At 40.0% G+C, this 27,662-nt stretch overlaps 1 protein-coding gene, 2 non-coding genes and 2 pseudogenes across 4 annotated transcripts; 4 read left to right on the top strand and 1 right to left on the bottom strand.

Moving 5' to 3' along the window:
• The first annotated feature begins 10,748 nt into the window (after positions 1 to 10,748).
• On the top strand, positions 10,749 to 10,861 carry LOC143552380 (U5 spliceosomal RNA; annotated as a pseudogene).
• A 4,263-nt stretch (positions 10,862 to 15,124) lies between these two features.
• On the top strand, positions 15,125 to 15,245 carry LOC143552337 (U5 spliceosomal RNA). The gene has a single exon (XR_013138637.1). It is a non-coding gene; the product is annotated as a U5 spliceosomal RNA (small nuclear RNA).
• A 1,597-nt stretch (positions 15,246 to 16,842) lies between these two features.
• LOC143552350 (U5 spliceosomal RNA) lies at positions 16,843 to 16,962 on the top strand. The gene has a single exon (XR_013138640.1). It is a non-coding gene; the product is annotated as a U5 spliceosomal RNA (small nuclear RNA).
• Positions 16,963 to 17,994: 1,032 nt separating this feature from the next.
• Positions 17,995 to 20,358, top strand: LOC143551823 (protein HEADING DATE REPRESSOR 1-like; annotated as a pseudogene). Its single transcript, XR_013138558.1, has 3 exons — positions 17,995 to 18,136; positions 19,277 to 19,607; positions 20,015 to 20,358. The product of XR_013138558.1 is annotated as a protein HEADING DATE REPRESSOR 1-like (transcript).
• A 671-nt stretch (positions 20,359 to 21,029) lies between these two features.
• On the bottom strand, positions 21,030 to 24,348 carry LOC143551813 (putative folate-biopterin transporter 3). The gene is made up of 4 exons (XM_077042165.1): positions 24,033 to 24,348; positions 22,694 to 22,953; positions 22,524 to 22,619; positions 21,030 to 21,869 (listed from the first exon to the last, which is right to left on the bottom strand). The coding sequence occupies exons 1-4, from the start codon at positions 24,289 to 24,291 to the stop codon at positions 21,105 to 21,107; spliced, it is 1,380 nt and encodes a 459-aa protein (XP_076898280.1). The 5' UTR covers positions 24,292 to 24,348; the 3' UTR covers positions 21,030 to 21,104.
• Positions 24,349 to 27,662: the final 3,314 nt, after the last annotated feature.

The following is a 27,662-nucleotide window of genomic DNA, read 5'->3' as shown; positions in this document are numbered from 1 at the left end:
TTTGTCTTCGACAGCGATGCGCCTGGTAAGCCTTTGTACTTATGCATTTTCCTTTATAATACCAAATTTTGCTAACACTTCTGTTGCGTGTATTGTAGATGCGCTCGAAAACTACGAGCTGGAGCTCGCGGAAGAGGAGGAGGAAGAGGAGGCGCCCCAACTAAAGCGTAAAGCTAAGGGGAAAACTGGCGCAGGGGTCAGTAAGAAACAGAAGAAAGATGTTGCCCCTGTTGTTCAGGATCCTCCTACTCAGGCGGGGGGATTTGGGAAAACCCAGGAGTTTACCACCAAGGTTTCCTTGTCTTCCCTGCCTCAAAAAGTGGGCAGACCTCCTGTCCACCTGAGGCATGGTGCCACTAGCTCTTCCCTTCGCGCGGCGGAAAAGGGAAGCGGTGTTGCGCCTTCGACAGGTATACTTTTTTATCCTTTGCTTATCTTTTATGGTTCTATGAGCGCGATTCTGATAGACTTACTAATGAATCTTTGTTCACTCAAATGTTTGTAGAGCCGGCGACAGCGCAACAAGATGCCGAGGCTGCGCCGGCGGTCGCTTCGAAGTCCCCTGTTTTACCCTCAAAGAAGGGTAGAATGGACTTCATGGCGATGTTTGCTTCGCGAACGGAGTTGCGCCAAGGTACGTATTGCGCTCTTATTTTCTGACTTTCTTTTAGATCAAGTCCTGAACCATTTCTTTTTGTTGATTTTTTCATAGAAGCCGTAGCTGGCGCACAAGCTGCTGGCGGCACTCCTGGCGCCGGTGCCAGCGCCGTTGGCTCTGCTCCTGCTCCTGCAAGCGATGAATCTCCCCTCATCGGGATTACTAAGGAGCAGGAGGCCATTTTGCGCGCCGACCTGGTGGCGTCGAGACCTCCCTCACCTCCTCCTGCGCACAGCCCTCCTGGCGAGACCGATTTTGGCTCTAGGTCGCAGGAGAAAAGGCCTGTTTCCGAGGAGGATGAGGAGTTTGAAGTTGAAGACTCCGACCGTGGTCGCGCCAGTCCTGCAGCGCCACGAGGCTTCGCGGCGGAGCCTTCTCGTGGGGCTGGCGCTGACTTTTCTGCTTCATCCCCGCAGGTATTTGTTCTTTTTTGCTCCGCTGCGCGGACTTCCATCTTAATGTTTTGATGTCTTAGATAATTACTTTGCTTTTGCAGGAATCCGATCACATTTACCGCCCGAGATGGAATATTACTGAAGACAGCACCTTTCAGTCCATGGGTGTGTGTGCGGAATTCTGGGCTCATGCTGTGCCTCCATCTGAAAGGAGGTTCCAGGAGGACCGCGCTCGCGACGACTTGCTCAACGACCATATGTTTGCTGGGTCGGCCTTCTTTGCTGCCTCCCAAGAGCTTCGATCTGATTACGTAAAAGTACGTGATGCTCTTGCGGAAGCCAAGCAAGAGGCTAAGGTGTCTGCTTGGCATCTTTCTGATGCTCGCGAGAGAGCTGAGAAGCTCCAAGCAGAGCTCAGTGAGAACAGAGCCAGTGCCAACAGCGCCTTCGTGAAGCGCGGTCATGAGCTTCAGGCTGCGCGGGAGAAGCTGCAGGCGGCGGAGGCGGACGCGGCCAAGTACTCGCGCAGAGCGCGCGAGTTGGAGCTCGAGGCGGAGGCGCGTGACCAAGCTCTTGTCCAGTCTATCACTGAAAAATCGTTACTGGAGAGTGAGGTTGCGCGCCTGAAGAAGGAACTGGCGTCCGCGCAGGCCGAGAAGGATGAAGCCTTGGCGATGGCAGCGTCTAGCCAGGAAGCACTTGATTCTGCGCGGACTGAAAAGGAAGAAGTCTTGGCGGCAGCAGCGTCCGACAAAGAGGAGCTAAAAAAGACTAAGGAAACTGTTGAGTTTTTAAACTCTCAGGTTCCTGCCCTCGAGACGTCTGTTGCTGGCCTCGCGCAGGATCGCCAATGGCTGATCTCACAGGGCATGACGCGTTGCGCTTACGCGATGAAATACTCAGGCGAGTTTCAGGCCCTGGTGATGGATTGCAACGCTGCCGCGCGCTTGGTGGGCCGAGCTGAAGGGTTCACGGATGGTTATGAATATGGCATGTTGAAGAAGAACCCATCCGAGTACCCTTATCAGAGCGACGCTGCCTGCGCGGAAATGGCCGCGATGGGGGAGAAGTATATGAATACTCCCATTCCCATCCTTGCGCAGGTATTTTAACCTTAATGAGATTACCTTGACTTATTTTCTAAGTCTTTTTGTACTCATATTTTTGCTTATGATTTGCAGATATCCGCGCTTGCTGACCAGCCCGACCTCGGCGCGCTAAAGAAATTACTTGACGAGTGCGAAGGGGCTGGTAGCGGCGATGATGGCGCGGGGAATGCTGGCGTTGCTAGCGGCTCTGGCGTGGCCAAAGGATCCGCTCCTGACACTGTTGTGCTAGAAGACTCCATTCAAGATGAACAACTTGACTATGGTCAGTTTGGAGATGACGAGGAGCAGGCTGCGCCAGATGCTGAGGGCGATGATGAGGATTATGAAGAGGCTGACGTCGACGTGGAGACTTGAGAAGCCCTTCATGTTTTTTTTTTATTTGTAATTTGTATCTTATCTTGTAAACTTGTAAATTTCAATGGAATGAAATTTTGTTCTTCCCTTCTTCGCATCTTGCGCATTCCCCATTCATCTCTTTATATTGAATGTTTGCTTGTTGAATATAAGATATGCTTGCACGTTGGAATAAGAACAAGGTTGTAAGGAATTTATTATACTTAACCCTTGTCATATTGTAAGTGATTTTGCCATATCTTGATATTGTTGACACGTGTCTTGGCGTTTTCATTATTCCTCTTTTGCGCGACGTTATCGCGCATGGAATTATGAGTTTTTTAGCCTTTACGTATCAATATGTGTTGCTCAGATATCCATTACAATTGCATGCGCGACCTCGACCTGAAACCTTAACAACTATGTTTTGGCATTTGTTTTGCCTTAGTTGTGTTTAGGTATTTTATGGTCAGGCTGCGCAGTATGTAGGATGGATGTTGTGAGTGATTTGAGCTAAGGCTCACATTATTGGGCTAAGGCCCTGACGTTTTAGAGTTAAGACTCGTCAACGCGTTTGAGCTTGTTGCTCGCGCATGTATGTTTTACTTCTTTTTATTTTGTTTTGATGTCAATACAATGTTGTCATATTGCTCAAAATTAATAAAGGGAAGTGTGAAACATGTATGCAAAAGGTAATAGAATTGGGCTAAGGCCCTGACGTTTTAGAGTTAAGACTCGTTAACGCGTTTGAGCTTGTTGCTCGCGCATGTATGTTTTACTTCGTTTTATTTTATTTTGATGTCAATACAATGTTGTCATATTGCTCAAAATTAATAAAGGGAAGTGTGAAACATGTATGCAAAAGGTAATAGAATCCACATTAAGAGAAGATAGCGCGTATCATTATTCATAATGGCTTAAAAAGCCTTGATTACAAACTTGATATTTTTTACATGAAACATTTTCTAAGCTGTGCCGCGTTCCATGCGCGCGGGATCTTCTTTCCATTCAAATCTTTTAAAGCATATGCGCCCTTCCCCAATTCTTCTGAGATTTGATACGGTCCCTCCCAATTGGGTGACATTTTTCCTGGGGGTATCGCGCGGCTAGCTTCATTGTTTCGAAGGACAAAATCATTTTTCTTGAAGTGGCATTCTTTCACGCGCTGGTTGTAATATTTTTCCAGTTTTTTCTTGTACTTGGCTTCACTGATGATAGCCGCCTCTCTGCGCCCTTCAAGTAAGTTGAGATCCAACCTTCGTTCGCGCTCGTTATCAATCTTGCTCATCATGAGTACTCTATGGGATGGGCATCCAATTTCCGCTGGAATCATTGCCTCTGTTCCATAGGTTAGGCTGAACGGAGATTCGCCATTGCTGGTTTTGCTTAATGTCCTGTGTGCCCACAGGACATTAGGTAGCTCTTCGACCCAAGAATGGGATTCTCCCTCTAACCTTTTCTTCAGCCCATTCAGCAAGCTTTGATTCGCGCGCTCCACTTGGCCATTCCCCTGAGGGTGGTATACCGAAGTGAAGATTTGGTTGATGCGCAATTCCTTGAGCCAGCTTGATATGTTCTTGTCAGTGAATTGTTTGCCATTATCGCTCACAATTTCCATGGGCAAGCCAAAACGGCATATGATGTGGCTCCAGATAAACTGCTTCATCGCTTCAGCTGTGATTTTTGCTAGTGGCTTGGCTTCAACCCATTTTGTGAAATAGTCTACTGCCACTACCAAAAATTTTACTCGCCCAGGCGCTTGCGGTAGGGGACCCACAATATCGATTGCCCATTTATGGAAAGGCCATGCGGAGGTCACCGGAATCAAGTTGTTCTTTGGCCGCATGGTGTTTGGCGCATAGCTCTGACATGCTTTGCATTTTTGAATCTCTTTTAAAGCGTCCAAGTACATGCCTGGCCAATAGTAGCCTGCGCTCATTGCCTTGACAACCACCATGCGCGGGCCAGCATGAATTCCACAGATTCCTTCGTGTATCTCTCTGATCACATAACTTGCTTCCTCAGCATCTAGGCATTTCATGAGCGGCCCAAGATAAGAGCGTCGATATAATGTGCCATCAAGGAGTTCATAGTTCTGCGACTTGTGTCTTATCTTCCTCGCCTGTGCGCGATCATCTGGTACATTTCCCTCCTTCAAGAATTCCATTATTGGGGTTATCCATGATGAAGGGGTTGTATGAGTTATAAGGACAGACTTCGCTACCACCGACGGGTTGCTCATTACTTCTACCCTGACATCTTTGCCAAAGTGATCAAAACTGGTTGATGCCATCTTGCTCAGCGCGTCAGCAGATTTGTTTTCACTGCGCGGAATATGAATGATTCTGAAGCAGTCAAACTGCTCGATGAGCTTTTTCGCCTGCTCTAGATATAGAGGCATGGTGTTCTCCTTGGCATCATAAAGGCCATTGACCTGTGCTGCTACCAAGTATGAAACAACATGGGCCTCTAGCTTTTTAACCCCGAATTTGTGCGCGATGCGCAGGCCAGCCAGCAGGGCTTCATACTCAGCCTCATTGTTGGTGCTCTTGAAGTCCAACCTGATGGCGTAAGTATATTCATGATTCTCTGGATCCACCAGTTTGAGGCCTGCGCCGGACCCTTCATTGTTTGAAGCTCCGTCAGTGAACAATCTCCAAACGTTTTCTTCATCATTGGCTCGCGGAGGGTCTACCTCGCGCTGAGCCTCTTCAATTTTTCCTTCGGGGACTTCTGCAATTAAATCAGCCAAAACTTGTCCCTTTATTGCTGGACGGGGCTTATAGGAGATCGTGTGCTCTCCTAATTCCAGCGCCCACTTTGTCAGCCTTCCCGATAGCGCGGGGCGCCGCAAAACTTGCTGGATGTTGTAACCAGTCAGAACTTCAATGGGATGACCATTGAAATATCTATGAAGCTTGCGCGACGCGTGTGTTAGTGATAAAACTAACTTTTCCATGATGGAGTAGCGCGTCTCAGGATCTGTCAGCACCCGACTCACATAGTATATTGGCGTTTGGATTCCCTTGCGATCCACCAATAATACTGCGCCGATGGCGCGCTCTCCTGCTGATAGGTATAATGTCAAAGTTTCACCAGGAAGTGGGGCTGTGAGCGCGGGCAGATTTATCAAACATTCTTTTATCTCCCTGAAAGCTTGCTCGGCCTCAGGAGTCCATTTGAATTGGCTTTTCTTTAAGCAATTCCTCAATGTGTTGACAAATGGGGTAGATTTGCTTGCATGGTTCGCTAGGAACCTGTTGATTGAAACCAATCTACCATTCAGCTTCTGAACTTCTTTCATGGTGGATGGCGAGGGCATGTCAAGGATGGCCTCCACCTTCTCAGGGTTCACCTTGAAACCATCCTTGGTGACCATTACACCTAGAAATTTTCCCTCTAGTACGCCGAAAGTACATTTGCTCGGATTGAGCTTCATGTTAACTTCCTTTAGGCGCCCAAGGGTTTCTTCGATGTCTTTGAGCATTTGCTTTTCCTCCCTGCTCTTGATCACCAAATCATCCACATAGACTTCTAGGTTTCTTCCGATTTGCTCGCTGAAAACGGCATCCATAAGTCTTTGGTAGGTGGCGCCCGCATTCTTCAAACCAAAGGGCATTTTTGTGTAGCAAAAAACACCCTTGTCGGTTCTAAATGCGGTCTTGTCCTCATCTTGTGGTGCCATTTGAATCTGGTGATAGCCTTTGTAGGCATCCAGGAAACATTTGAGCTTGAATGGCGCCACAGAGTCCACCTTTGCGTCGATGTTTGGGAGGGGGTAACAATCTTTTGGGCACGCTTTGTTGAGGTCTTTGAAGTCAATGCACATCCTCCACGACCCGTTACTTTTCTTTACCATCACAGGATTAGCTACCCACGTCTGGTATCGTATCGGGCGGATGATGTTTGCGCGCAGTAGATCCTCAACCTGCTCATTCATGGCCCTCGCCTTTTCATCCCCCATGACTCTCTTCTTTTGAGCAATTGGCTCTACAGACTTGAAGGTGTTGAGAGAATGTTATGCCAGGTCTCGCGGAACCCCAGTCATATCAGAGTGTTGCCACGCGAAGACCGACATATATGCTGTGAGCAATCTTTTCATTCTCACCCTCGTGTCGTCTGATATCGTAGCGCCAATTGTGATTTTTTGCTCCGGGAATTTCGGGTTGAGAATCCATTCTTCTGGCGCGTTTTATGCCATTGGAATTTTCATTCTCCCCTCCCGCGGAGTACTTGTCACTGCGCACAAATGATCTCGGTATACAAAAGTTACACCTGTTGGTGTTGGGAACCCCAACGCGCCGTGCGCTGGCGACGGTATGGCGTTGAATTGGGCAATCGTTCCCCTACCCAAGATCATATTGTGGCAAGAAGTGGTGGGCAAGACCAAGAAGTTAACAACTTCGGCTCGCTTGTGTTTCTCATCCCCCATAGTTAGCTCAAATTGAATTTGACCTAGGGGATGAATGATTTCATTTGAAACACCAGAGATTGGTGCATTCACAATTTCAAGCCTTGCTTGGTCTGCCGGATCCAGTTTCCTGAAACATTGCTCATACATGATGTCTGACTCGCTGCCAGTGTCCACCAGGACTTTTGACACTTCGTAATGAGCAATGTGTGTAGTGATGACCAGAGGACTGCTAATTGAAGGGCCTCCCCTGATTCTTGGGAAGATTACTTGTTGCTCGCGCCAATCTCCTTGGATTTGCGCGCTTCTTTTTCTTGATGTTTGCCCTTGCCTTCCTCCCTCGGCTACACAGATTCTCTTGTACTTTTTGCTGGCAGAGGCTCCTTCTGGTTGTTCATTTTCTGGTCTTGAGTTTTTTACCAGGTGAGCCAGCTTGCCTGATTTCACATCCTTTTCAATTGCATCCTTCAAGTGGTGGCATGCATCAGTGTTGTGTCCTGTGGACTTGTGAAACTCACAGTACTTGCCACTGTCTGATGGTCCCTTGTAGTGTAGTGGCTTGGGGCTTTTGAATTGGACATTCTCAGTGCTTAACACCTGTGAAGGCGTTTTAGTGAGGGGAGTCCATATTCTTGGCAGAGGTCTGCTAGGATCTCTGCCGCCTTCCCTCTTGTCACCCTCCCCGCGATTACGAACATCTTTTTGGGGCTGGGGTGAGCTTGGTTGCGCCTGCTTTTCTGCGGAAGAAAAACTGGTTGGTTGCAACCTGGACCATACAGAGTTCTGTTTGCCCCTTTTTTCTTTGCTGCGCGGTGACTCAGCTTGATGCGCTCTTTCCCTTGCCCTATCTTGGGCAATTTGTTTTTCATTTCTCGCGAAGACTCGCGATGCTTCCATTAGTTTGGCCCAAGTGGTGGGCATGCCATCTCTGCTTACGAGAGCTCGGCGGAGTTGATCACTGCGCGCGCCTTGTATAAAGGCCACGCGCAGGAGTTGCTCAGTTATACCTCCGATTGCCAGAGACTCCTGATTGAAACGTGTTATGTAGTCTTCAATCGTTTCATCATTCCTGCGCACGCAGTGCATGATGTCATCAGGGTCGCGCGTGTGTCTGCGCTGCTGTACGAAGTGGGCTTAGAACTTTTCCAATAGTTCCTCGAACCCATCGATTTGCCCAGTCGGCAAGCTCTCGAACCAGACACGCGCCGCGCCCGTGAGGCAGCGAGCAAACATGTGACACCATGTTGGCATCGTCCAGCTCTCTAGGTTTCCCGTGTTGTAAAAACCTTGCAAGAAATCATCTGGATCTGTTGTGCCGTCATATTTGCCCAAACCACTTGGCATCTTGGTTTTGTGCTGGATGGGAGCCTTCGCGATGCGCTCAGTGAACTTTGAATGTTTCACCAAGATGGCTGGTCTGTACGGTGTGGTTACGTCCACTTGCCCTCTAACTGGTGGGCTGTATGGTATGTGCAGATCTTGATCGGCTCTGGCTCCAGGCGCCATGTTCACAGGCGCGCGGAGCTGTGAGCCTCCTGCATGAGTATCTCGCGTCTTCCTCATGCTGTGCACTTCTTCATCACTGAACTCAGTGTGTGCAGTGTGAACAGAATGTCCTTCTTCCGGCGCGCGCGGCCTTTTTGTTCCATGAACAGTTTGCTTATCAAACGCTTGCCTTTGTGTTAAGTCGGCTAGCTTTTTCTGTTTGACCATCTCATTGTACTTGTCCATTAGACGCCGCTGCTCGTTTATGAGCCATTCTTTAGGATCATTTGTTTCATCTTCTGGACCCATTGGTCCTTTTTGTTTCGCGCCGGCAAGATTTTGTAACGTGAGATCGTCTGGAGGAGTTTCAGTCTGGCCGTGAGGAGTTGTGATGAAGGGACGGTTACTGGTGGTGCGCGTAGAATCACGCGGCCCCCTCAGAAACTGCTGTCCTTCATTAACATCCTCACGTTCAATATCCTCCAAAACTTGATCAACGTTATGAACGCCAGAAACCATGGTGATTTTTTTTATATATAGATCTGATGAGATCTGATTGCCGTTGTAACAGTGGATGGCGCCAATGAAGAAGCGTGGATCGACTCACTAGTAGACGATCTACTTTCCTCGGGTGTGATTATGCTATTTCACCGATGGTTTCTCTTGGATCTGGGTTCTTCCACCTACAAAATGAACAACACCGTAAACTTACCCCTCAGAAAGGGACAGAGGGTCCTCTTTGGGGTAACCCTCCGGTGTGAGAATAAGTATTTGTGGGAGAAGATAACAATATCAGAATAAGGAAATCTGGAGAGTATTGCTTAATAGCTGAATACTCTGTGTGATTATGTTACTGGATGTAACTGTCTGATTGAATGTAATTGAATATGATTGAATGTGAATGAATGTCTCTCCTTGTGGTGTTGATGCTGTATTTATAGTGCTAGGGTTTCCACTGATTGGGCTCAGCCTTGTTGGCCTCCTCCAATTGCTCTGCGCCACGTGTCCTCTGGGACACCTGGTGCTTTCTCATTGGTTGTAATCACGTGGTAGCACATGTGTCATGCTGAGTTGTCTACCTTTCATTTGGCAGCTGTCAACATCAGCATATTCTTATTCCTTAAAAAGATACCTTCTGGAAGGTTGTCTGACGTGCACAATCAAGGTTGCCCTAATCCTGATTTGGATAAGGATGAGGTTGATTATGTGCATGTGTGATACGCGCCTATCATGAGGATACGCGAGGTCTTCTCTTTATTCTCACGCGCAGATGTTTCATGCGCAGATGTGATATGCACGAGCATGTGATATGCGCCACGCGCGGATGCGCCACGCGCATATGTGATATGCGTGAGCATATGTGATGCGCGAGCATATGTGATGCCTGAGCATCTGTGGTGCCTGGGCATATGATGCCTGAGCATGTGTGGTGCCTGGGCATATGATGCCTGAGCATATGTGATATGCGTCATGCGCATAGGTTTTGGCTTTGTGCCTTCGTAATGTCTTGATTTCAAGCCTGTTGTCTATATCTTGTGGGTTGACCCGCCTCGCTTGGTGTTGAGGCGGGTACATACCTCTTCACGCCTTTTACTAAAGAATACCGTCTGTTGTTTAAAGTGGCACACACTAATTTTTGGAGAGCTCTTTCTTCTTAAAAGACTCCAGCCAATATCAGTTCCGAAAAGTAGATTATGTGGAAGTTAAGTTATTTCTTTTAGTAAGTAAAGTTTTTTATTAGCCACTATTAGTATAGTGGCATAAAGGGTCTTTAGTTCACTTTTTATAACTGAACTTTATTTACCTTTAAAGTAAAGATATGGAAGGGTTGTTTCACTTTATACCATGCAACACATGGGTCAAGTAGCAGTTATGATACTTTGGTTACTGTGGTGGTTTGGGTATTGTGCGTGACGCAAGTGCATGATTACTGAAATTTATAACCGAAACGTTAATATGAACATACCACATGGACCATCCATATAACTAATTCTTAAACTTACACTAACAATTGAAGTTTAAACACTAAGTTGTACACAATAAAAACATAGCTTTTACTTCATAAGTGCATTTGGCATTTAAGATGTACCTGATTTATCGTCTGATCAACAGTCAAGTTGTAATGGTTTTTATGTTGATTAGTTTCTGATATTTTAAAATCAACACATAATTTTGATTGAATTAGTTTGCGTTACTTGATTTTATATAATATAATCTGCTAGAGATACCCTCTCTTTGGAACACTTGATATTTTTACCATTTGAGGGTTGTGTTTGTCCCACATCAGCTGGTTAAAGGAGTTAGAAAGTAAGGGCGTGTGCATGTAAGCTCCCAAACTGCACCATACAAAATAACGCAGCTATGTAATGAGCACAAAGCGAATTATTCTTTCGCCTTTTACTAAAGAATACCATGTGCACTTTGCTCTTAAATAGAATACACCTCGTTTTGAAGAGTTCCTTTGTAACACCCCAACCCGGATGGGCTGACGTGTCACAATGTACGGAGGTATACAGAGACAAAAGACATAATTCCATTACTTCATTAGAGTAAAAAGTACAGACTACTGATAGATCAGATACTAAGTCTAAAATACATATTATTCAGGTAACATAAGCTTAACAGACATCTTCAGATTATTCCTAAGTGTTAGGCTTCTCTCTTGATCCCGCCCAAAGTATCCTGTGAACCTGAAGTGTAAACTGTTTATGGAATGAGCCGAATGCCCAGTACGGAATATTAAGGCTCAAAAGCAAATAATAATTAACTGAATACGATATCACAATATAGGTTAACACATAACTGATTTAAAATTATATAACTAAAATAACTGAACGGAAACATATCATACGGATATACCCATAAGCATAACTGAGTCTAAAAATATGTGACGACATATAGGGGGCCACTCCTGTATGTCAATCACCCGAAATGGCGTAAGTTGGCATACCCACAACCATTTCCTGAAACTGAAACTAAAAAACTAAACTAGGATATATCCATACGCCTCCTAATAGCTATGTACCACACCTGTACTTAAGAGACGCCGTGAACTGATCTCTCCGTCACGGAAGGAGCACATAACATCGATGCCACAATGTTATGCCCGTGGGACACTCCACGGGAAGCGAGTGCTCAGGGTAACAGAGTACAAATAATCTGAGTTATACAATAAAAATTCATATCTTAACAATTCACGGAACATGCGATAATGAGTACAATTTAATAATAAATATGTCGCACGCTAACAAGTCAAATAACAATTTATAATCTGAACATGAAACGAACGGATGGCCAAATGAATCGAGATGTCAAAGACGTTAGGAGTTCCAAAGGTATATAATATCAACGGGGTTTATAACAATTGAATATGATAACAATAGGGGGGTTAGGATCCGTACCTTGTTTGTTGATTAGTTGTCTTACACAAGTAAGTGATATACGTTATGCTCTTTTATCAACCTACATCATGTTCATGTAGCTCGTAAGGTCGTGTTTGTGTTATCTCATTTTAGCGAAATTTTAAGTTTCAAATATTAACTTTCGATTACTTAGATTAGGAACATAAACAATTGTTTCATTAGCAAGGATTGATAAAATCATTTAATGACTCTACTTTATTATTTGAAAAGTATAAAATAAAATTATAGTTTTAAATAAACAGAGTGTTAGTAAAAGAAAAGAGAAAAAGAAAAAAAATGATTGAAAGTCACAAGTTTAAACCCATATAATAAATTTTCAAAGACCGAATAGTGAACCATGCTTTGTTTAGTGTTTCACTTAGGACTGGCATATCGTGTATACTCGTACAAGATAAGACACGAACACGAAATGGGTATACCTGTACACGACACGAAAACTTTTCGTGTACCTGTATCCTAAACACGAACACGAACCTGTTAATACCTGTAATACACGATACTACACGATAAGAGCTGTTTAGTAACACATATTTGACAACCTGTTTAGGGAATAATAGGTAGGTAAAGATTAATAACTTACCAAGTAAGAGGAAGTACCGGCGGGCGGCGGAGACTCTGACAGCGGAGAGGAGAAAGTCCGGTAAGGAAGTGGTGGCAGCGGAGGAATCACCGGCGGGCGGAGAGGGGCGGCGGCGGCGAGGGAATCACTGGAGAGGGGCGGCGGGCGGAGAGGGGTTTGTCCAGAGAAGTGGTGGCGGCGATGGAGTGAATATGGATATCTGAAATCTGAATGTGGAAAGTGGAAACGTGAGTTAGGGTTTGAGGACAATAATAGTTTATAATTATAATATTATATATATATTTAATTATAAAAATTTAACCAGGTACTTACAGGTAAACATGTATTTTATTTGTTTAGACACGAAAATTAACAGGTAAATTCGTGTCTACCTGTTTAGTACACGAAACCTGTTAAGGCCTTACCGTTACCTATTAAGGTCGTGCAGGTACGTGTCGTGTATTCGTGTCTCGTGTATAAATTGCCAGCCCTAGTTTCACTTAAATTGTTTCCAAAAATATTTATATAACCAGCTTAACTAAAAAAATATAAGTGTTATTAGTTGGAATCAAACCTATGACCTTGTTTATATAACTCAATTCACTTAACCAGTGAAGCAATAGGCTATATGTTTATAATCATGGAAAGATTTAATTATTAAGTAGCTTTCAAAGTGAGCTGTTAACTAATAAAATAAAATAAATGTTGCATAAAGGTTTCGAACCGATGACCTTCCAATAAAAACCCAAATGAGCTAACAATTGAACCAAGGGTCAGTTTGCATTAATGGTCTCAGAAACAGTCAGCTATATAGTCAAATGGGCTGATAACTATTAAAAACTCAGCAAATGCAGCAAGGAGGATTCGAACCCTAGACCTGGGTTTTAAAACTAAAACGTCTTAACCATTTGAGCTTGTCAGTTTTTTTTTTGTAAAAGATTCAGAATGCTAATAATTTATTAATTAATTTCGCTGGTTCATCTTTTCCATATAAACTAATCATAGTCCTAAGCTTATGAATTCACGTTGAAAACTTATTGTTTGCATTATGATTTGCATTCAAATAGCAAGCAGATGACTAATATAGGATTACGTTCGGGTTACCTTAGTGGGACTCGCGATTCGGTGGCGGAGATACTTTCCAAAAAAAACGAGAACTGCGGCGGTGGCGCTTTTCACTCATCCGAGGGTCATATAGGGATGTTAGGAGGCGATGAAGGTGGATGATGGTAGCATTAGCATGTTCCTCGACGATAATAGTTTTGGTGTCGGAACTCGCCGGAAAATCAGCAGCATCGGTTAGTGATTCATGCGGTACTTCGGGTGGTTGGCTGAGGTAGCATGCGGTGGTGGAGATTATGAGTGAAAAATTGTTGTTCGAATATGAGAACTCCGTCACCGGATAATATATTAGTTCCTTTGAAAGAGATGGGTTGAAAGTTTTGGATATCTTGTTGAGGCAATGGCAGTTTATATAATAGTGGATATTACAGGAGTAAACACATATATTTATTTATATATATTTTACGGTTATTTCATCCGTTCTTTTTGGAAGGACTCAACAAAACACATATCTAATCTTAAGCATATAGCTGAACTTTATCCACATGTAAACTACAAAGTTACAGGTAAAACGGTTACTTTGAAATTCGTATGCAATATTGGAAACCTTCAACATGTTTAAAAAGTCATCTTTAGTCAAATCTTTTTGTCTAAGATAAACCACAATCCAAATCGACATTAGTGAACTAGAATGGCACTCTAATAGTAATCAACATTTTAATTATCTTGTCATTAAAGTTTTTGCTAAGGTTTTTTTGTTGGTATCGATCATTGAGGATTTGATGGCAAAAGTTAGTTTTATAAAGTGTTTCTGTTTAGGTGGTTTTGTTCAAACCTTACGATATCGAAGCCTAAACTTAAAGACTGACCTCTCTTTCACTTATATACTTGGCCCGCGCACAGCGAAAGTGCGAAACCAAATGTGATTTGATTTGCAATATCGTATCAAAAAAACATACCCGAATTTAAAACTTGAAAAAGAAAGTAAAATATCAACATACACAAGTCAGTATTGAGAAACAGGAGAAACGTAGATAAAGTGAGCTGAAGGACCCCCAAGCTCAGTTTGTCCACACCAGCTAGTTAAAGCAATTAGAAGTGAGGACATTTGTATATAAGCAGCCCAGCTGCATAATGGAAAGTCATGCAGCCATGCATAGGGAACTATTTTCCACCTTTTACTAAAGAATACCATGTGTTAGTTGTTTAACGTGGCATACACCAAATTTTCGAGAGCTCTTTCTTCTTGAAAGACTCCAACCAATACAGTTTTAATAAGTTGCTAACAGTAAAGTCATATTTTAAGCTTGTGCACAAAATAAGTTGCTACTAGGAAAGTCTTATCCTTATGACCACCGAATACCAAATGTATTTGGCTTGAATAAGTGATCAAGAGACTTGTGATTCGAGTGGGAAGCATAAGCAAATGTAATCATGATGTCATTTATTAATAATCAGCAAACTAAGGATTCAAAATTATAATAGCAAGATAATAACTTGAGTTTCAAACTTAAAAAATAAAGTAAAGTAACAAGTAACAACCAAACACAAATGGGAGAAGCAGAATAGTTGCTAGAAAATGAGGATGAAGACAGCTGAGGGTTGTGTTTGTCCCACATCGGGTGATTGAAGAAATTATAAGTGAGGAAGTGTGTACATAAGCAGCCCAGTAGCCTTATGGAAAGGCATGTAGCTATGCAATGAGCACAAAGCGAACTATTCTTTTGCCTTTTACTAAAGAATACCGTGTGCTTATTGCTTTAAAATAACATACGTCTATTTTTGGAGAGTTCCTTTTGTTTTGAAAGGGCTCCAACAAAACATAGTTCCAATCTTTATATTGAATCTAAATTGTTACAGAAACATAGTGACATTTTAATGTTTGACAACCTTAACTTGTAAATCAAAGTTTCTTTTATAGCCAATCTAGACATCTATGTAAGCCACAATCCAAATCAACATGAATGAACTGGAGTTGGCACACACTATAATAGTAATCTTCTAACATTTTTATTATCTTGTCCATTAAAGTTTTTGATAATACTTTTTTGTTGTTTTACAGGAATAGCCAATTTGTGTAAGAGAGCGCTATTTGGTAAGAATCTTGGTTTATTTTGGTTTTCTAGTGTTTTATGTTTCACGCCAATATGCGAATGAAGATTAGTAGGCCATTGAGGATTTGTTGGTAAAAGTTACTTTTAAAAATTGTTAAGGTAGTTGTGTCCAATCCTTCCATATTCATAACTTCACTCAGTTTAATATAGAAGATGCTATAACTTATTTGTAGCCATTTTATGCTGAGTTTTTTAGTAATAAATGTGTGTGATCTAAGGATAATCAAGGCATGTCAAAAAAGTGTTTTTTTGCATCACAAGTGACCTATATATTGGTACCAGTGAAGTCTAATAGCTAGAGATCGATGTATGATGGTTAATTGATTATACTATCCGCAACGTTAAAACTCATCCTTCCTATATAGGATGCCAAATAAGTTTATTTACCCATTGTTACACAAACATACTTTTACCTACAACATTATCATACTCATCCTGATTTCAATATGCAACCTACTTTTTAATATTTAATTTATTGGTATGTGAGACAAAAAAGGAAAAAGTTTGATAAACGACAACTGTTCATGGCTATGTGCGATAGCCGCTGATGGAACAACCAACAACGCCGCATGTGAGGCGGATGAAATCCAGGTCACCACGGATGGCCTACGTGCGTCTAGTTTCAAACTGCCTTAGCGGTGCCAAAGAGCTTGCAGCTTATCAGTAACATGATGTGTAAAAAGGTATTTTCTTGTTCGGTAGTTGCAGTGTTATAATAAACAATGTGTAAATTTAGAAATAAGTAAAGGACTTAGGGGTGAGCAAGAATCAAACCATAACCGACATTAAGCACAAACCAAACAAATCCGATGGTTATAGTTACGATTAATGTGTCTTTGTTAACCGACTTTAACCGAAACTGAACCAAACCTTTTATGTTTATTTCAATTTGTGTCTCTATTTCCATCTTTTATACCTTAATTTTTATCCTTTATAAATGCATTTTCATCTTTTATACCTCTATTTTCAAATTATATACATTAATTTCAACATTTTAAACTCTTTTTTCATCTTTTACTCCATAGCCTAACCACTTTCTACTAAAAGTCTAAAGCAAAGGAAAAACAAGCATAAAATATACATTGGACAATTAACCAAAACTGACCCATAATCGATGGTTAACCAAACACAAGTGAGATAGAGATGTAGGTCGTTGCAGATTTGCAGGATAGTGGCTAGAAACTTAAGATGAAGAGAGTTGAGGGCTGTGTTTGTCCCACATCGGCTTATTAGACAAGTTAGAAATGAGGACGAGTGCATGTAAGCAGCCCAACAGCCATGGGGAAAACCATGCAGCTATGCAATGAGCACAAAGCGAACTATTCTTTCGCCTTTTACTAAAAGATTCCGTGTGCTCGTTGCGCTAAAATAGGATACGCCTATTTTTGTGGAGTTCCTTTCTCTTTGAAAGGACTACAGCAAAACATTGTTCTAATTTTTAGCTAGACAGTCACGAAACTTTTTGGCAACCTTCTTAGAAGTACCAAAGTGTGAAAATAATGGCCACCAAAATGTGTGAAAAGGTATTTTCTTGTTAGGTAGCTGTTAGTTGCGGACTTGTGGTTAACTGTCGTGAGGACAAACCGAACCATCAATCAAAATTAACCAAAACCGTTATTTATGGTTACGGCTTACGTGTCTCTATTAACTGACTTTAACCGAACCGAACCTTTTATGATTATTCGAACTTGCATACCTCTATTTCCATCTTCTATAACCAAACCTTTTATGTTTATTCCCATTTGTATACCTCTATTTCCATCTTTTATGCCTTTTTTTTATCTTTTATACACGCATTTTCATTTTTATACCTCCATTTCCAAATTTTATACACAAATTTCAACATTTTATCACTCTTTTCTCATCTTTTACACCATAGCCTAACCAATTTCAACTAAAACTCCGAAACAAAGAGAAAAAACATCAAATTTACATTAGACAATTAACCGAAATTGACTTAAAACCGATGGTTAACCAACTTATGGTTAACCGGCCATTCGGGTAAGAATATGGTTAACCATCTGTAACCGAACCGACAGTACACCCTGGTATAGGTGTATGAGTTAAAAAAAAATTAAGTTAAAATATATCTTTATTGAAATGTGTGATAAATGAAAGTGAGTCCTTTACCAGAAATATTCCTTTGTTGACCATTCTGCCCACATCTAGAGACTTGATTAATTAATGATTATCAACAACACCCGGGTAATTATCCAAATCATTTCGTATTCCCTTGTTGCAGGAAAAGAAAAGGTGGGCCCACGTGGATAGAGTAATAAGAAAGCAGACAACCCAACTCTTACAAAATCTCAGCCGTCCATTTCACACCATCGGTCTTATCGGTGCCATTAGAACCTCGTGTGGGTTAACGACAACAACACGTTTTACAAGATTTAATAATAACAACAAACATTAGAAGAACTAGGAAGCAAAACAATAGTCTCCCAATATATGTTTTGAAGAACATAAGGAATTGAAGACAAGTGAATTTATTATTATGGAAGAAGATAATAATAAGGTTGTTGTTGTTAATGGCTTCTCACCGGTGTCTTCAACTCCTGTGTTCTGGAAGTCTCGTAAGAGATCAGGTGTGTTGTTGTTATTATTATTATTATTATTGATTAAATAACAACAATCATATCCAGTAAAATCTTACCGACAACTGTTTTTCGATTATGTTTTATATTGATTAAGATATGGATTTAACTGTGAATATATGATATTATTAGATCTATGTGTTTATTGTTGAACAACTTTGATCATGGAAAATGTTTGTGAATTGTAGAGTTTGATAAAAACATAAAAGACTTAACTAAAAAGTCATGTGTTTTTGTTTGTTATATAATAAGAGTAAATGCTATAATTGGTCTTCATCTACTCATCTAGCATTCAAACTCTATAGATCCCTTGTAAATACATTCTTTTTCAAATGTTAATATACCATTACATTTCTATTTCTCAATTTTCACTAATGTAATTCGATAATATTAAAAATAAAAAATAACATGCATAAAGTATTTTAATTTAAGAATCAAAAGTAAATTAGATAAAAGATTAAGAATGCATTTAAAAAGAAACTTGGTAATGATAGTAAAATTAGTATTTTATTTATTTAAGAACCAAAAGTAGGTTAATTAGTTGATAATAGATCTTTTAAATGAGCGGGTGTAAAATTTAATTTTTGAACGACTGGTGATTTTAAACAAAATTGTGATAATAATAATAAAGGTATAAAACTACCCTCGTGCGTGCTCTTTGGTTTTTTCAAAAGATAAAGGGCCATACTCTTTTCAGTAAGCTTCTAACAAAAGTTGCAATCATGTCTTTGTCCCCAACTAATCACTTGAATTTAATAAACTTGGTAAGTTTGATTTTTGGTAATGGTTTTAGTAAAACATCATACATTACTAATCATAATATATTCATTAAACTACTTGTAATAAATATTATAATTCTTTTTATTATTTGTGCTACTTGAATTTAACAAAGTTGGTAACTTGTTGAAGTTTGGTTATCTTCACCCCCAACTAACCACTTAGAAATCAATAAAGTTAGTAAGTTTGACAATGATTTATAATTCTATACAACATTTAATAAATAATCAAGATGCCTACATAAAACCATTCATAACTAAATATAGCCAAATTGAATTCTGATAATTTAAACTATTAATCATGGGTGGATAATGATCCATGTGTTTATTTTTTAAATTGTAACTATGGGTGTAGGTAGTACGAAGAACTTGCACAAGGACGCTAAAGATGCTAAAGACGCTAAAGAAGAAGCTGATAAACAATGGAAGGAGAAGCTTTAGCAGACAGTGTTATGGAAGAACCGCCGGTTGTTCTTTCAGAGAAGCGTAAGGCCCTCTTTGAACCTCTTGAGCCAATAATGGATTTGAACGGTAGAAGGCCTTCGGCTGAATCTTTACTTCCTCCACCCGACTTTGATTCTGCCAGTTACCCACGCGGATGGCTCATTGGAAAGAAGAGAAAGCTTGTAAATGTTGATGTTGTTGAAAGCATGCGCCGCATTGCAGTACAAGAAATGAACCGAAAGGTACACTGCCTTTAATCGTACTATGGATTGTTAGCGTAATAAGTTATATCAAGCTCTTTCTATATTAGGCCTTCACTGAACTTTTTAACAGGGCCATCCCTGAGAATCGCGAAAAATTTTAACTTCTAGATCTACCTGGATAATCGGGCCACAAGACCCCCCCCCCCCCCCCCCTCTCTTCATAGAGACAACAATGCTTCTTTTTTTTTTAACGGTGAATATTTTTTTTCACTCATATTTTACTCGATGTCTCAAGCGAGACTAGAACCTACAACCTTTTGGTTGATGGCCATACACCTTTGCCACTAGATAGCTTTCCTATATATTATCGTGTTTTCACTTTTCTCTGATGATAAACCTTAGCCGTATTATCTATATGAATGGATTACTGGTTAATAATATTACAGGACAGAGAGATTGGCGGCCTAAACGAGCAATTGGAAGAGGATTCATGTGTGCTGGAACATCTCCAACTGCTGCTACTGGACGAAAGAAGTAAACGTGCGGATGTGGAACGACAAAACGCTATGTTGCAGAACCAGGTTGATATGTTGATGAACATGCTTCAGGAGCCCGAGAACATAGAAGACGAAGAAGAATCTTAAGTTTACATATATAAATATATTTATTTATGTTCATTATCTTGTTTGTTTGGCATATGAAAAGCTATCAAAATACATAGATTATCTACTATTTTCTGCAGATATAGCACCAAATGTATCAAATATTCAAATTACATGTATAATTTGTACTTTTTTGCACTTAGCCAGTTTCTGTTAAATTCACATGTATTTATTTTCCATATATTATCTGATCATGATCAAATTAGCTTCAGGAGGTCTTCTTCTTCTTCTATAACTATTACTATTACTATTAGCACTATCATCTCTAATTTTTTTTAACGAATACACTCATTGGCAAAATGTTACTCACGTCTGCGATCTCAGATAGCGCTGGTCACCAGGCCCGTCACTAACTCCAAGGAAATCAATCGCCTGAAGGCCCACTATGATAAAACCATGGCTCACGCACGACATTTTGTCACAGACAAGACTTGAAGTGGAAGGTGGCAAAATGTCACTCACGCCTGCGATCACAGACAACGCTGGTGACCTGGCCCGTCACCAATTCCAAGGAAACCCACCGCCTAAAGGCCTACTATGGTAAAATCATGGCTCATGCACAACAGTTTGTCACATACGAGACTTGAACTGGCGACCTTCTGTTGAGAAAGTCACAAGGGTACCACTAGATAACCGCTCCGTTGGCACGACATTTTGTCACAGACGAGACTTGAACCAACGACCTTCCATAGAGAAAGTCAGAAGGGTACCACTAGAACACTGCTCCGTCGGTTAATATTCTCTCTAATAGGTCAAATAAACTCAAAAAGGAAATGGGTGTACTTTATAAACTTATAGTACACTTAAGTTACAAAACTATGATTGTTTGGAAGCAGTTAATGATTAACAAGTAAATTTAATAAACTAAATCTTGTCATATGCTACTATTAACCAAAGAAATCATTTCAGAATTACCAGATTCCAACACATCATCACCTTTTTTTGTCATCAACAATTCAGACGGAAGAATAGTCGAATTCGGGTCATTACGGGGCACCAAAAACAAAAGCCCAATTGGAAGAAGCCTCGCGACACTTCGTATCAAAATAGCAGCCCATAAACTATCAAACCGAGTTCTCGTGACATTTAGAGCACGAAGCAAAACACTTCCAGCCCATGATGATGTGAGCGTCCCAATATGGTCAATTGACATTAACAAAGCGAAGAACGTGCCTTCGATACCCGAGGGGCATAATTTGGAGCTGAGAACAAGAAGCGGCATCCATCTGAGACGCCCAATCATTTTAGAAACCCCTTCGTCCATTACTACAAATATGTAATCGGGTACGTTGAGTTTTAAGTTTAACCGCAACACCAACATTAAATCCAGCAGACTTGAAGCACCATACAGTAATTGTGTCCAAAACAATACACCACGAAACGGGTGGCTTCTGAACACGTTTTGGTATAGAAGAACGCCCAAAAGTGACCCGACTGCACCCACTGAGAATATGGACCCGATAACCTCCTGTGAAAAAGATGGGCCCGTTTTTGCATCGGTGTACCAGTAGAACATTCCTTCATGAATACTTATACCTAATGCAAGTGATAGATACATATATAAACACGGTCTCCAAACCTCGGGTGTTTTCAGGGCCATCACCATGGTCTTAATAGCATCAAGAAACTTTTGCTTTACCTTTAAAATCAGAATAAAATAATCAGCTGTAATAAAATGAATTATACAAGATAATGTTTGGATGTGTGTTTATTGTCTTAAGAGCTGCAATGATCAAAATTAAACAGATATTAGAATGAAAATTAATAAAACGATAATTTAATCAATGAGCGGTCGGTTCTCCACAGTTTACACTAATCCTAATACTTGCAGGAGTGGTTACTTGTTTCCCGAGTATTTTTATTCCTAATCAAACTTTATTTTGTAACGGTTATCTAAAATGAGTCGTATCAAATATATGATAAAATAATATTATTAGGACTCGTCTAAAAGCTAATTTATAAGTTCCCACTAATAACTATTCATCCAAGGCTTACCAGTTACCAAATAATCAACCGTTAGACGCTGCGTGATACAAATAGTCAAATATAGTGTTTAAAGTTAGAAAGAACTACCCAGATAGCCCCTGTGAGATGTCTATACTAATGGTCCTTGACGTGGATAGACGTTAAATTTTCAGTTAAGTTTTGAGGAATTGACCAAAATGCCCTTATATTAAGATACAAAAATTTATCTTTCGAAACATTAAAAACTTATTATTGCAACTACTAGTGACAATAAAAACCTTAAATAATTCGAAAGCAAAATATGTTTACCCGAACATAAAAACCTTACCCGCTTATGAGAGTAGCTATTGACAAGTGGCTCTTGCAGCATCATTCCAACCAAGATAACCAATCCAGCCGGGATACTTAACACTCCAAACACACCCTGAAACATGCGCACAAACACAAACATATGTGAAATGAAAACTTTGGATATAAAAATAATTACTAGCAACGAACCTGCGGTCCGATTATATGAACAAGGACACCACTCAATGCAAACCCAACAAGTTGGCCAATTGAGGAACTAACTCCACACAAGCTTTGCATGTCACCCGCAAGAGTAGGATGGCTTATGCTGTGTTCTGTTACACAAGCATCAATTGTCACGTCGGCTATTGCGACCCCTGCACCAGCTGTCATAAAAGATAATACAGCGCATACTGCTGGCAAGTTTGTGCTAAAAGCTGGTGTTAGCATTGCTATTGAACCAACTAAACCTGAAACAGTAAACAAACAAATTTATTTTAACATGATTCAAATTGATTTTGCACTTGAAAACTAAATTAAAATGCAAAGTCGGAGTGCAAACGAGCTGAGATTTTTCAAGCCCGAGCCTCACATAAAGCTCGTTTAGTTATCGAGCCCAATCCTGAGCCTGGTATGGGAAGCTCATTTAGGCTCGTCAAGCCTTAACGAGCCTTCTATATTTTTAAGTTTGTTGGGAACTCGTGAGTTACAACAACCAGATAATCTAAGAGTCGTGATACACTTTCAGATCGAATTAATTCAGTGGTTCATCTGAATATTCAACCAGATAAAACTCATAAGAGACAAGAAGTTTCTACGTATTTTTGTGAATTTGAGAACCAGAGAGTTCGACCAAAAAGGCAATATATCATATATCCAGATTAGGAATAGAAACTGGCAGTTTCATTTTGATATTTAAATTGCCATTAAATGCGCCATACCATGGATTTCACATGTCAAATTCCGAATATTCAATTTCTAATGAATTTTTGATACAACAATAACGGTCAATTTTTAATAAAACAATGCGCCTTGGACCCTACTACCAAGGGTGCTGCCCCCAAACCCCCGTCAAAGGGACGTTGTCCCCTTGAAAATCCCTCAATTGTAAGGGGCTTCGCTCCTAACATCATAATAAACTCAAACAAATGTGCATCCCGTACCTTCTGACTTGTTTGATGAATATTACGATACACATTGGTCAACAAAGTCAATCCAATTACACTAAAATATCTAACAAAGTTTTACCTCCTTAGACTTCTATTTATTAATTTCACACCACACAAACTAGCTCGAGCTAAGCTTTGGCTCGTTTAAGGTACTACACAAGCTCAAGCCAAGCTTATGCTCGTTTAAGGTTTTTCTCAAGTTCTATAAAAATAATTAAAAACATATCTAGATCAACTAATAAATAATAAGTGAGTCAAGCCCGTGCTTAAAAAACCAACTCATGACCCAAGTTCGAGCTCTTGTAAGTCAAAACGATCTCGGCTCGGCTCGGCTCAGCTCATTTACACCCCTAAATTGCAAAACAAGAACTTCAAATTACCCGCAAATACAAAGTAAGGCCGTCTCCTCAATCGAAAAATCGGAACGATATCGGTCATAAGCCCCCAAAGGGGCTTAATAATCCAAGGAATCTGAATGATTCCAGCATAAAACTGTGCATCTGAAGGTTGTAACTTAAGGACATCTTTCATGTAGTATTGTACACTCACACGGTACAAGCCTATACTCACACCCTGATTAATCCCGTACACTATAATAACCGAAAAAACAAACCTCCAGCTTAACTCATCACCCAGCATTCTGAACCAACTTACGGACTTCCAGATCAAATTACCATTTTGCCCTCCGTGTTTTGTTGTTCTTGTATCCATCTTGAATGGGTTAATTTGATTGATTTGAATTGGAGTATTTATGGGTAGGTGACGGCGGATGTACGGTTGAATGGCGCTGACTACAATGACCACGAGTACGTCACATGTGATGTGTTGTGTCCGCAAAGAGAAGGTTACTTTTTCCGGAAAATTCCCAAAATAACCTCTGAGATTCTAGTAACCATCGACCCTAATTTTGCTAAATTCCAGAAATAATAGCATGGGTTATTTTTGGATTTCTAATAATCTTAGATCACACTTTCAAAACAAAATTATTTATGATTCACAAATGAATTGATCGATAAAACTCAAAATTGAAAGCAAGAATCAAATATGTAGTTTTGTGTGTGTTTTGATAAACCAGAGTAAGAGATCGTATGATCAAAAGAATTATTATTATTATTATGGTTAGGGTTAGCGATAATTGCTTTGCGGCGGCTATCAAACTTCCAGACTCTGCCCTTTGGACCATGCCGTGGGCTGCTGACTCTTTGACCTTGCTACAAGGGGTGTTCCCCTCTTGAAACCCCGTAGCTTAGGGTTTTCGCCCCCAAGTGTCAATAGAATTATAAATTATAATAAGATAAAATAAGTGGGCATGTCGTACCCAACTAATTTATATTCATATTCCAGTTAACTTGATCAACAAGTTAATCCCCCGACTGTACTAAAATAACTAACAAATAGTCTATTCAAATCCAATCATGACGATGAGATTTATGTGTCAAACAATGACATTCATCTGCCAATGACATGCCGACACGTGGCTATCAAATCTCATCTTCACGATGAAATTGTTCTCAAACTCATCTTACTTATGGGATTTGATATCAGTCTCATCTTGAAGATTATATTTGAGTTTAATCTGATCTTGACGATGAGATTTGAGACAAAGTGGCAGGTTCTTCTTGGACTATGAATCTCATTGTGAATATGATATTGGGATGGGCAATTTTGGGAATATAGCAAAAATGAGGGACATCTTTAGACTCTTTCTTCTGAAATGGACTATTTTAAACAACCAATTTGATTAAACTAAGAGACCAGCAAGCAACTAGTCAGAAAAGTGCATCAATGTTACACCAATTTTAACGTCACCTATTCCACATAGAATATTTAATATGAAAAAGAACATCACGCCTCCCATTCTAGCTCGGTTAATTTCTCTCTATTTGTCACTCAAAGAAACGATTGAATGGCTCATCTCATAACTTCATACCCATTTATGTTAAGATGTAGTGTTAATAAATTATTCACCTCAATTGCATAGATCACAGGTATACCGCGTCAAAAACTACTAATAGTCATATGACCGAGGTTACATAATATGACGTTAGTATATGGTCCAACGACTCAAGCAAGTTCTCGTATAACTGACATTATTTGCAAGGCTGGCCTTAGGGTAGGGCAAGTCTGGCGGCCGGCAGAGGCATATAATTTTTGAAGGACCAAATTTTTTTATATGCATATTTTAATAAAAACTTATAAAATAGATTTAGATCTTATTCTTCTTAAATATATTGGATCTGCAACTTTTTTTTATTCATAATCCATTTAAGCTATTTGGCCAAACTAAAATTTAAAAACTAAAAATAGACGTTAATCGTCGATTAAATAATTAACTTATATATTCCATTACTTGCTATGGTCTACAGCAGTGTTTTACAAACCGGCCGGTTGAACTGGTTAAACCGGATTTGCATAGCAAGCCGGTATTTTGAGCCCGGTATTTTTGGCGGTTTGCTAGAACATCGTACCGGCGGTTTTTTCTAAAATAATGGTTTCTACCAGCAAACCGGTTTTAAGTTCGAGAAATTTTTGATATTTGTGGCCCATACTTTATCAAAATTAATTTTCACCCAACAATTAGCATCAAACATGTAAACTTTGGGATTTGAGTGCTTTTTTGAATTATTTTTTTATATAGATTAAATTTTGGATTATTTTTTATTATGGAATCGTTTACTTTTAGATTATTTTTGGAGTTAAAGTTGTATTTATAGGAAATTATAAGGTAACCTACTCAACCGGTTGAGCCTTCTGGTATAACCCGGTTCAACCGGTTGCACCGTTTTTTAGCCTAATCCGGTACGAGTAAAAAACCGATTTTTAAAACATTGGTTTACAGGCCTTTTTATTTCATCTCGACTAAGATATTTAAATTCTTCGTGATGGCCCTGATTATTTGGTCTCTGCGAGCACCCTGCGTTTATGTAATGCATCTGAAGTTGCAACCCGACCCATCTCCCCTCCCACCCAAACAAATTCGCTTTTAACGAGACCCACTTATTCCAATCAAGAACAAAATTCGGATCTGTACTCATGTTTAATGTACCATTTGATGTGGGTAGATATTTTTGTAAAATACTCAGTATAATATTTTAAATACCACACACTTTTAAACACAGATTATTTAGTCAGATTAAGTTATATTCATAGATAAGATATATTAAAAAAAAATAATAAATGTAGATACTCAATAAAGAACTACAACCGCGTAAGAACCGAAAACAAAACAATCATAAAAAATATGTGACACGTTTGGGAGCATGTGACTGGCATAAGAAAGTGGATATCATGCAAATATATTGAATACATATCAATTAAAATTTCTAATTTAGCAAGTGTTAATGTACCTAGCTAACCGGCAAGATAGTTAATCAATCTACCAAATAACTTGTACTACACCATCAACGATCGACATTTTATGTGTTATCGTGTGATTTTCAGTCTAAATCTTTTTCAACTATTTGGTCACGTCGGGTTTTTAAACAATGCACAACCTTTAATTAACTAGTAGTATAAAGCATTCCAAGTTAATTCATATCTTGAAAAATACGCGTATTCACTAGTAAATAATATAATTATCAAATATCTTATGGTTCTCATTTGTACCATCATCTACACATGTATGTAGACACACAAAAACATATACATACAAGGATGCATTTTTCAGAACAAAAAATGTTAAGACCTGTGAGAACCGCATAATGCGCTTGTACAAGTTGCATTAAAGATAATCTAAGTAACAGGAGAGAGAAAGTATGACGGTTACGTTACTGCCTCAGCATGAAACCTTTTGATTAGGACAAAAGCATCTTAATCGAAGCATGAATCTTTTGCATGGTGTCGACTTCATGTATAAAAATCGTAATTATTATCTTGAGTCGATCCTCTGTCATTTTCTTCCCCATCAATCAAACCCCTTTCACTCAACAACGCGCACAACCCATTCGCTGCATTACTTGCTTCGAGCATGCTCTTTTTTTTTCATTTCATAGCTCAAATAATTTGTATAA

This window comes from Bidens hawaiensis, unplaced genomic scaffold (genome assembly GCF_021521415.1).
Source record: "Bidens hawaiensis isolate Kalapana, Puna unplaced genomic scaffold, B.hawaiensis_p1.1 tig00001016_1, whole genome shotgun sequence".
Classification (NCBI taxonomy): domain Eukaryota; kingdom Viridiplantae; phylum Streptophyta; class Magnoliopsida; order Asterales; family Asteraceae; genus Bidens; species Bidens hawaiensis.
Note: the sequence above shows the minus strand (reverse complement) of the source record. Positions and strands in the feature narration are given on the sequence as shown.

Excerpts from the sequence above, each read along its gene's own strand:
- LOC143551813 (XM_077042165.1), bottom strand. The coding sequence starts at position 24,291 with ATGCTGGGTGATGAGTTAAGCTGGAGGTTTGTTTTTTCGGTTATTATA. Across the intron at positions 22,954-24,032 it reads GCCTTACTTTGTATTTGCGG|GTTTAGTTGGTTCAATAGCA; the intron begins GTAATTTGAAGT and ends TTACTGTTTCAG. Across the intron at positions 22,620-22,693 it reads TTCATATAATCGGACCGCAG|GGTGTGTTTGGAGTGTTAAG; the intron begins GTTCGTTGCTAG and ends CGCATGTTTCAG.